The 9,120-nt window shown below is 56.3% G+C and overlaps 2 protein-coding genes across 2 annotated transcripts; both read right to left on the reverse strand.

Moving 5' to 3' along the window:
* Positions 1 to 1,988: 1,988 nt before the first annotated feature.
* On the reverse strand, positions 1,989 to 2,952 carry C1QC (complement component 1, q subcomponent, C chain). Its single transcript, XM_009696620.1, has 2 exons — positions 2,772 to 2,952; positions 1,989 to 2,545 (listed from the first exon to the last, which is right to left on the reverse strand). Exons 1-2 carry the CDS (start codon positions 2,950 to 2,952, stop codon positions 1,989 to 1,991), a joined length of 738 nt encoding a protein of 245 aa, XP_009694922.1.
* A 2,432-nt stretch (positions 2,953 to 5,384) lies between these two features.
* C1QA (complement component 1, q subcomponent, A chain) lies at positions 5,385 to 6,253 on the reverse strand. Its single transcript, XM_009696621.1, has 2 exons — positions 6,091 to 6,253; positions 5,385 to 5,953 (listed from the first exon to the last, which is right to left on the reverse strand). Exons 1-2 carry the CDS (start codon positions 6,251 to 6,253, stop codon positions 5,385 to 5,387), a joined length of 732 nt encoding a protein of 243 aa, XP_009694923.1.
* Between the last annotated feature and the right edge of the window lie 2,867 nt (positions 6,254 to 9,120).

Raw genomic sequence — 9,120 nt, forward strand, 5'->3', positions numbered from 1 at the left:
GTGTGTGTGTTGGCCCCCCCAGCCACAGCAGCTCTGATTCGGATGCGGCAGGTATAAGGACCAGTCCACAGGCTCCCAGCCTAGGTCCAACCAGACAACAAGAGCATCTCAGGGCAGGAGAGCACCCCCAGGGCACCAGCCAGACTGATGCTCAGTCCCTGATCACCCCTCTGGGCCTTTGCCATCTCCCCTTTCATCTCCCCCTTCCCCCACCCTCAGATGGAGCAGGAGTGATCAGGATCCCTTCAGGGATCTCCACCACCCCCAGCCCAGCAGCCCCCTTTCTTTTTTGCCCCAAGCCACAGTGAAGTGCCAGAGATGCAGGGGGTGACTGTCACCCTGGTGCTCCCGGGTTCCCTGCATGTTCCTACCTGCAGGAGGAAGCTGGGGCTCAGCCTTGCCCATGCCTTGCTCTTACCTTGAGCTTCTCCATGCACAGATGGGGAGACGAAGCAGGACACATGAGTGTCCTGCTTGGAAATGACCGTGAGGAGAAGCAGAAGTTTGCTGCAAGTTTATTGTGAAAGGATCTGGGCCACATCCCTTTTTTATCTTTAGCTCCCACCCTTTCTTCAGTGGCACTTTCATATCCTCCACAAATGCTGTCTGTCAGCTCAGCAGAACATGCCATTCCCAAACAGCCCTGAGGCCCCTCAGGCATACGTCTCTGGCCCCGGGGAGCAGAGGGATGTCTGCTCTGCCCTGCAGGGTCCCTGGTCCTGCTCAGGTGTGCTTGCTATGGGGAACACTGCCATGAGCTCCAGACAAATTTGGGGTGACCCCTCAGGACTGCAGAAATGTGCATGCACTTAGCTAGCATCCCTCAGGCTTCTTCGCACATACCCAGCTCTGCTGGGAGGTATCAGCAGGCCCAGAGGATGCTACAGGATCTCAGCATCCATCATCTTGAATCTGTCCCCCAGACCCTCCTAAATGTTGCGGATGGGAAGTGATTTCACCCTATGGTAAAAGCATTTCCAGTCCTGCTTTCTGCTGATGCCTTGCGGCGGTGAAGCACAGGACGTTCAGGGGACATGACCTCCCTTTCGACTGTACAATGTATGAAAAAAGGAATCTCCATTGGGTTTTGGTGGGCTCTGTAGCCTCCACAGCCGTGAGCTCCTGCCCTGTCCCTGGTCAGGGTTTGTCCCAGACACTGGAGCAATGGTAAGGAGGTTTGCTGCATGGTCTGTGGCCCTCTGCAACTGAATTGCATCCACGTGGAGAGGAAGGGGAGTATTAGGGCCCCTGCTTGGAGGAGTCTTGGTCCCCCCCCAGGTGGGGGCTGTGTGCATGGGCACCCCTTCCTGCAGACAGTGCAGCTGGTGGTCCTACCCCACGGAGCAAAGCCAGGGTTGTGAATGGTGTGTGATGCCCACTGATGCGGAGCATGGCCAAACCAGCAAGGGTTCGGGGATGTTCTGATGCCACGCAGATGTCGTGCACACACACACACACGCGTGCACACCACATCCATCTAGTCACATGTGGGCCCCACCTGCAGAAAGGCAAGTCACGTAGGAAAAAACACACTAGGCCAGGCACACTGGAGAAGGTTTTATTGCCACTTTCTACATCTGGGTTATGGCAAAGGTGCTGCTGCAAGCCGGCTCCAGGACACCTGGCTGTCCCTGGTGCAACCCAGGTAGCAAGGGGAGAGATGCAGAGAGACCTCTGGCTTTGGCAGCAGAAGGTAATGTGGAGTTATCAGGGTGGATGTACATGGTGGTGACAGCAGGACCCCGGGGGCTTGGCACTATCACTCTGGATGCAAGCGCATCCAGATATGCCTATTCCCCCCATTCAGCAGCTGCCTGCGCTTGGTCCCCAGACCAGGGGGTTGTGTCTGGCGCCTGGGGCTGACCCCCTTGCTGGGGCTTCCTACCCAGCAGAGAAACCTGAGGCATCAGCAACAGCCTGGTGGTGAGCAGCAAGTTTACAGGGCAGGGCAAAGAGGCTGGCATGCTGGAGTGGGCTTGGGTGGTCCTCTAGTCTGGGAAGAGCAGGAACCCCGAAAAGACGCTGTCGGAGTTGCTGATACCCACCATGCCATTGTAGTCATTCACTGCCAGCCAGACCTGGTTCCCAGCATGCAGATGGAGGAGGATTCCACCAGAGCTGACCTGCATGGTATTGGTCTTGTGGTCGCAGAAGCTGACTATCTTATTTTCGTTCTTGTACAGGATGACGCAGAGGTTGGCTGTCTGGGAGGTGTGGAAGACGAAGTAGTAGAGGCCGGGGAGCTTGCAGGTGAACTTGCCTGTGGTGATGTTGTAGTCATGGTTGGTGTTGGTGATGACGTGGTTGAACACCACAGGGACGTTCTTCAGAGGGTGCTCACTGGTCTGCCTTGTCACTGAAAATGCTGACTGGTGCTTCTGCTTGTAGCTGCCTGGCATACCCGGCTCTCCGGCTATGCCCATGGTCCCAGGGTCTCCAGGGGGACCAGGGGGACCGATGGGGCCAGTCTTGCCTGGCAAGCCAGGGCTGCCTGGTTCCCCTTTCATGCCCTTGGGCCCTCGTGTTGCAGGAGTGGCTGGGATGCCTGTGGGGTGGTGGGGAATGAAAGGGAGTCAGCGTCAATGGCAGGATGTGGGGAAAGGCTCCTCCAGCCCCTTCCCTCAGACAGGATAGGGTTGTTGCCTCTCTTCAGTCTCCTCTCCTCCTTCCCTGACAACAGAGGATGCTCTCCATGGCCTGCAAACCAAGGCAGATGGGCCACAGAGGCCCCCCTTCAACTGCCTACATGGTTCCCCTCCTTGCTCACTCACCTGGCTCGCCTTTGGCTCCCTTCAGCCCATCCCGGCCATCCTTGCCTGGCGCACCTGGCAAACCAGGCAGGCCTGGAGCCCCATAGCAACTGTGAGGGGCATCTCCAGTCACAGAAGACCCCAGATTCAGGAGTAGGAGGGTGAAGACCAGACGGAGCATGTCCCAGAAGCTCTGCCCCATTTTGGTGCTCTGAAGCATGGAAAGGGAAAGAAAATGCTGGAGTGAGGGGCTACGGCAGGGTGGCTTCCAGGATGTGGGGCAAAGCAGATATTGTGCTATGAGGCTGACTGCACCAGGAATACCTGGCTGCAATGGCTGTGCCCTCAGTGTCCCCCCCATACCAATTGCCAGGCAGTGGGGAGACAGATATGTGGAGACGGACCCTGGGCTCATCACCACCCCCAGGGCAGCCCCTGATGGCACAAGGGGGGTTGGACTTTCCGTCTGGATGGAGTCTTGTGGTACCCATGGCCCACTCAAGCTCTCCCGGTCGAGTGTCCCAACCCCTCTGCAAATGTATGTGCTGCTGCAGACCCTTGCTCCATGCTGCACTGAGGCTGGAGCTGATTTTACCCCTCCTCCAGGAGCAGCAGCCTGACTTTCCTGGCTCTGCCCATCAGGATCAAGCCCCCCATCAGCTGGGGCTCTCCCAGGACAGTGCCTGGCCCAGGGGACTGGCTCTTCCCCCAGCAAGCACAGGCATGCATCCCTCCCCTATGACATGTGTGCAGCCTGGCAGTGCCTCTGTCTCCTCCTCTTCCTCCTCTCACACAGCCCAGCACTGTGCCATGCTGCTGGATCCCGAGTGTCCGTGCAGCCCACCCCAAAGAGAAGGACCCGGCAGCACCTCTTACCTCTGGCGGGGGGAGCAGGGCATAGGATCCTGCACTGCTGAGCCCTCTGGCTGCTGTGGGCACTGCCTGCCAGCACAGCACAGCGTGGGTGACTCTCTGTGACAGCCTCCCAGAGGAAGCTGCAGAGTTAGGAAAGAGCCTTAGGGGATGCAGAACCCCCCAGCTGGTCCCCAGCCGAGTTTCACATCCTCCTGCCTGATTGTTTCCTCTGAGCAAGCACTTTTCTAGCTGTCCAGGGAGACCTGTACTTGTGCCACTGCAGCAGCAGGGGCTGGAAGGGCAGAGGTGGAATGAGGCTCTGCTAAGAGAGTGCCATGAACCGTCCAACCACTGCAGACACAGCCCCTCTGCAAATTGCCTGCCTTTCACTCATCCTTGACTCGTTTCTGAGCAACAGGGCAGCAAGCAGATGGGGAGCAGAGCCCCATGCCAGTTCCATGGAGCCAGAGACACCTGTGCAATGAAAGGCTTGTGCAAGGTCATTGCCTGGCCCTCATGGGAGATGCTGCACCCCTAGGCAATGAGACTGAAAGGTGCTTCTTGAGGATTTCTGACCTACAGGCTGGCTGTCCTCTCTGCACCTTGCCCTGTGCTCCACCAGCTCTGCTGGGTGCTGGATTTGCTGGGGCCCCAGCATCCCTGGTTGAGATGTTGCTCCTTGCCGATGATCTGGCCTCCTCCTTACTCCTCCAGGAATGGAGACATTTGACTGCCCAACATGTGTGTAGCAGCCCAAGGGTATGGCACCTGCGTGGCTTCCCTGATGCTTTCTGGCTGCCTGATACCTGCGCAACCTGCTGTACTGCCCACTAGTCTCACCCCAAGCCAAAGAGAGAAGAGCATCACCTCACAACTGCATCACCATCACCCCTCAAACCCATCAGTCGCCCTGAAGTCCCTGTGCCTCCTTGCTGAAAGGCTGGAGGACCACAGCCGCCTTTCCCCTTCCTGGGAGAGTTTGGGTACCAACAGAGGACCATGTGGGTGAGGTGCCTGATCAGCTGCCTGTATTTACCCTTGTACAGGACAGCTAGCTTGGACTCATCAGAGGAAGGACACACATAAGCTAGTCCCAGAGATTTCACTTTCCTCCTTGTAAGTGCCAGCTCAGCTTGTACGCTCAGTTCCCTCCTGTCCTGCCTTTGCAGTTGGGGTCTGTGCTTCGCCAGGGGCATGTTGGGCTCACTTCTCTCCCTGGGCAGCTTGGGAAGTGGGCTGGGACATTGATGGTTCGGGGAAGACACATGAATAGGAAAGAAAACTCAAGCAGCTGTCATGGAAGAAGGGTTTATTTATACTGATGGGGAGGATGTGAGAGACAGTAGTGGCCCAGTGCCAGAAAGATATTTGCAATGGTTAGTGTGGCAGAAGCAGTGGTATACAGTGATTTCTCACTCAGAAGCAAGGAGCCACAGCTGATGAATGGCCCCAGTGACAACTAGGTCCCTCCAGTGTTGGGTCTGAATATGCAGGAGGAGAAAGGGCTGCTGGGCCCAGGAGTTCTCTGCCTCTGGGATGGAGCGGGCAGGCTCAGCACAGAGGTAACTGCTAGCCAGGGTCTCGCTGCTGCAGTGGTGACACACAGCCTGGCCACTTCGTGACATCGGTGGAAGCACAGGATCCATCTGGCAGCTCAATTTGGGGCCATCCCCATTTACTGTGGTACTAAACCCCCCACACACACTCACAGGGGGAAAACACATGCAGACACACACACTGCGATGCTCTGGTGCTAAGCAGGTCTGGACTGGCAGTCCATCAGCCCGTCTGCGGGAAGAGCATGAAGCCGCTGAAGACGCTGTCTGCCTCAGAGCCACTGTAAATCATGCTGCCCCTGGCAGGGTCGGTGCTCACAGAGACCCGGTCGCCCGCGGCCAGGCTCAGCACACTGCTGCCCGAGTTCACCTGCAGGATGTTGCGGCTGTTGTAATCGCAGAAGCTGACCATGCGCTCCTTGTTCTTGGTGATGCTCAGGCAGAGGTCCCCACTGGAGACCACCTGGTAGGCGAAGTAGTAGAGTCCGGGAACACGGCAGGTGAACTCCCCGGTCTGGGGACTGTAGGAGCTCTCCTGGTTGGTAATGATGTTGTCGAACACCACCGTTCTGCCCATGGATGGTGGAGACCTCCGTGAGGCGGAGAAGGCAGGACGTGGCTGCTCCAAGATATTGCCAGCTTTCCCCTTGTCCCCCTTCAGCCCTGGCTGCCCTGGGAGCCCAGGGAGGCCTTGCACGCCGTGGTAGCCCTGCTTCCCTGGAATGCCAGGAGGTCCCGGCTCACCTGCATCCCCTTTGAGTCCCTGGATGCCCGTCCTTTGTGCTGATTTCCCTGCGGAGAGGTGGTAAGGAGGAGCAGTTCATGCATGTCTGACACCTCCCAAGCTGCTCCCACAGCCTTTGAAGCTCCTACCAAGAGGCTTGATGCTCCCAGGCCACCCGCACCACACATCCCCGGCTTCCCCTTACCTGGTTCTCCCATGTCACCCTTCTGCCCTGGCCTCCCATCGAGGCCAGGGACTCCAGGGAAGCCGGCTTTGCCATCTGGTGCCCGACACACGCCGTCCTCCAGCAGGGCCATGCCCAGCACTGCTGCCAGGGTGCTGGTGGCCAGCCAAAGCCTGGGTTGCATCCTGCCTCCCTACAAGCACAGGGATGGGGGAATTGGGGATGGCGGTAAGCACACAGCAAATACACAGGTGTGCTTTGGACACAGACATGCAAGCACTCTCATCAGATGCACGCACAGATCTACCACACCACCAATGTGTTGTCCAATACAGATAGCTCGACACCACATGCAATGGTGAAAATAACTTCACGGAAGGATTTTGAGGCTGTTTCCTTGCGTGATCTGAAATCATTGATGTTACTGAAAATCTCTGATGTGCCCATGGTAGGGCTGTGGAATTGGAAAGCCCAGGACCTGAAGCACAGCATAAACCCTTCGGTGCATGTCCTGAGGATGGGTGGTCACACATCAGATGCATGCAGAAGATGCTTATTCCAGTGTTGGGGAGCAAGCACTGATGTACAGGGCAGTGGCCACATGGGATAGAGAGCACAGGTGAGGAAGGGATGCAAAGAGACATGACATAGGAGGGATAAACAGGCAAAAGGGATCCAGATCTCCAACACACAGAGCTGGGAGAGAGGACGGATCTCCTGAGCACACAGATCTACCCCCAAACCTGAGGTACTCAGCCCGGGACAAGCTTGTAAAGCCCACTGATGTCCACAACCACGTGAAGTAAGGACAGATTCCTGCAGCCCCCTCTCCCCTGTGTCATCTTCTCCCCTTTTCCTACTTTAAACCCTTGTGGAGGGGGGAAGTGAAGAAAAGCGGGGAGACAGGGAGCAAGGACTGCAGAGCAGTGGCAGAGGAGACATATGTCCCCAGGTTTTTTGGGGTAACTTACCTGCTTGCTGGGAGTGAAGACAGAGCAGGTTGAGCAGCAGCACTGTTTGCTGGAAGTTCTTCCCTGGGAGCAGGGAGGAAGAGGAGCCGGGGGCAGGGGGGGGGGGGTGCGGATGTACTTGCATGCACGGTGGTTTGCCTGGTTGGGGAAGAGAAGTACCAAGTTTTGCTTTCTCTGCATGAGGGAGAAACTTGTTCCCCTTTCCACGCTCGACCATGGCTGTGCTGATCACAGTCGGGGAACAGTTTGGTCAGCAAAAGTGCAGGACTGCAGGGTTCCCAGTCTGGCCCAGCAGCATGGTCCCCAGAGCAGGGACTGGTGGTGACTGGGCACAAAGCGACACAAAGGTGGAGGGTACCCAAAGGCATGCCACAGCTCTGTCATTGCAGGAGGGGACAGCTGATGTGAGCGCTAGGTGGCACGGCCATCCAAAGGATGCTCAGTGGGGCCCAGGGATCACTCTTGACAGCTCCTGATCTGGGCGGTGGGCAGAGCATGGCTGTCACTGGTACCCAGCCTTGTCATCACTGCTGCTGGAAGCTGACCCCTCCAGATTCCCACCTTGGCACCACACCCTGATGGAGCAGGGCTCCAGCAAAGAGATCATCAGTGCCTGTATGGCTCAGCAGAGCCCCGAGCATCCTTGGTGAGACATCTCCTTCCCACTGCTGTCACTTCATCAGTTTGGGGACCTTGTATCTGTCGTAGAGCAGGAGAAGATGGGGGTCTCTGGCACCTAGGTTGCTCCCGGTCCCCTTTGAGTTCCTATGCCTTGTACCAGTCAGATCTGGGCAACTGCAGGAGCTCTGCATCGCCTCACCCAGACCTGCAAAATGAAAAAGCCAATGCCTCACACCACCAAGCCCAGGGAAGGTGCCCAGGGATGCACATTTAGCTCTGCCACAAAAGAGCCCAAAAATGCCACCAGTACCCAAGCCCCGCCATGGCAGGGAGCAGAAAGATGAGATGTGCCACAATGACCCCAGCAGGTGAACATCCTTGGGACACTGGGAACCAGCCAGGCCATCCCATGGGGGATTCAGTGGGCATCTGGAGGGACATTCAGATTCGTATCCACCTGAAGTCTTCTTCCAGGAGTCCTGTGGCAGCTGCACTGACCTTCATGAGAAAGAGATGTTGGGGTCCCCAAAGCAAATGCAGCAGAAGCTGGAGCTCAGGGGAGGATGTTCAAGGAAAGAGGATGGTGTGCAAGCCTAGGATCAGGGTGGTCCCAAAGTCAAGATGGGCTGGCAAACCCTCTGTTCCCCCTGCCTGCTTCCTCTAGCGGTCCCAAGGAAGGTGTTGCATTGGTTCCAAAATGACTGAAAAAGGAAATGACTAGTAGTGTGAACCCAAAAGTCAGATCTGAGACCCTTGCCAGAGAAAACGCTCATCAGTGCATCTCCATTAATAATTATCTTTGGAGATCTGTCACTGAGCTGGTCTTTAATTCATTGAATATATGCCCTCTTAATGTGATATAATACACATTTTTAATCAAAATGTCACCCCATAATAAATCAGATACCCAGAAGAAACGCAATTTTATTTTATCAGCAGCGTTCCTCTATCAAACAGACCTGTAATCATGTCAAGAAAAGATGACAGGTGAGTTTGAAAAGACCTGCCTTCCACAAAACAGTGTTTCTGGACAGTAATTGTATTTCTGCCCTATTGCCCTTTCTTAATATACAGCCAAAATGAGACCACTGCATCATTTCATCCAGGATTGATCGATGGCTGTGTCCTAGTGCTCCTGTGTCCTTTGTCTCTGACTGTCCCCTTAACCCCATTTAAATGCAGCATTACGGGGGGCTGGTTACAGGTTTCCAGCGCCTCCTGGAAGCTGGCGTTGGGCTGGGCGGCACCTCCTCCAGGCCCTTGAGACTTCTGAGCAGCGCTTAGTCCCACTCACTTGACTTTCAGTGTTGCCATCCTCTGAGCATCTCCTCCTCCTTCTCCTGACCTGCAGCTGGGACATCCAGGGGACGGCTGGCTGCGGGGAGCTGTGGATGAGCATCGCACCGTGCCACCCCGCACGCTTCTGCAGACGACATCTGCCAGCACAGACAGACCTCCA

Source organism: Cariama cristata, unplaced genomic scaffold (genome assembly GCF_000690535.1).
Source record: "Cariama cristata isolate BGI_N322 unplaced genomic scaffold, ASM69053v1 scaffold31923, whole genome shotgun sequence".
Lineage (NCBI taxonomy): Eukaryota > Metazoa > Chordata > Aves > Cariamiformes > Cariamidae > Cariama > Cariama cristata.

What these genes read in the sequence shown, in the direction of transcription:
- C1QA (XM_009696621.1), bottom strand. Translation starts at nt 6,253, where the DNA reads ATGCAACCCAGGCTTTGGCTGGCCACCAGCACCCTGGCAGCAGTGCTG. An exon ending in GGGTGACATGGGAGAACCAG is followed by an intron (nt 5,954 to 6,090) that starts GTAAGGGGAAGC and finishes ACCTCTCCGCAG; the next exon opens with GGAAATCAGCACAAAGGACG.
- C1QC (XM_009696620.1), bottom strand. Translation starts at nt 2,952, where the DNA reads ATGGGGCAGAGCTTCTGGGACATGCTCCGTCTGGTCTTCACCCTCCTA. An exon ending in GGGAGCCAAAGGCGAGCCAG is followed by an intron (nt 2,546 to 2,771) that starts GTGAGTGAGCAA and finishes ACCACCCCACAG; the next exon opens with GCATCCCAGCCACTCCTGCA.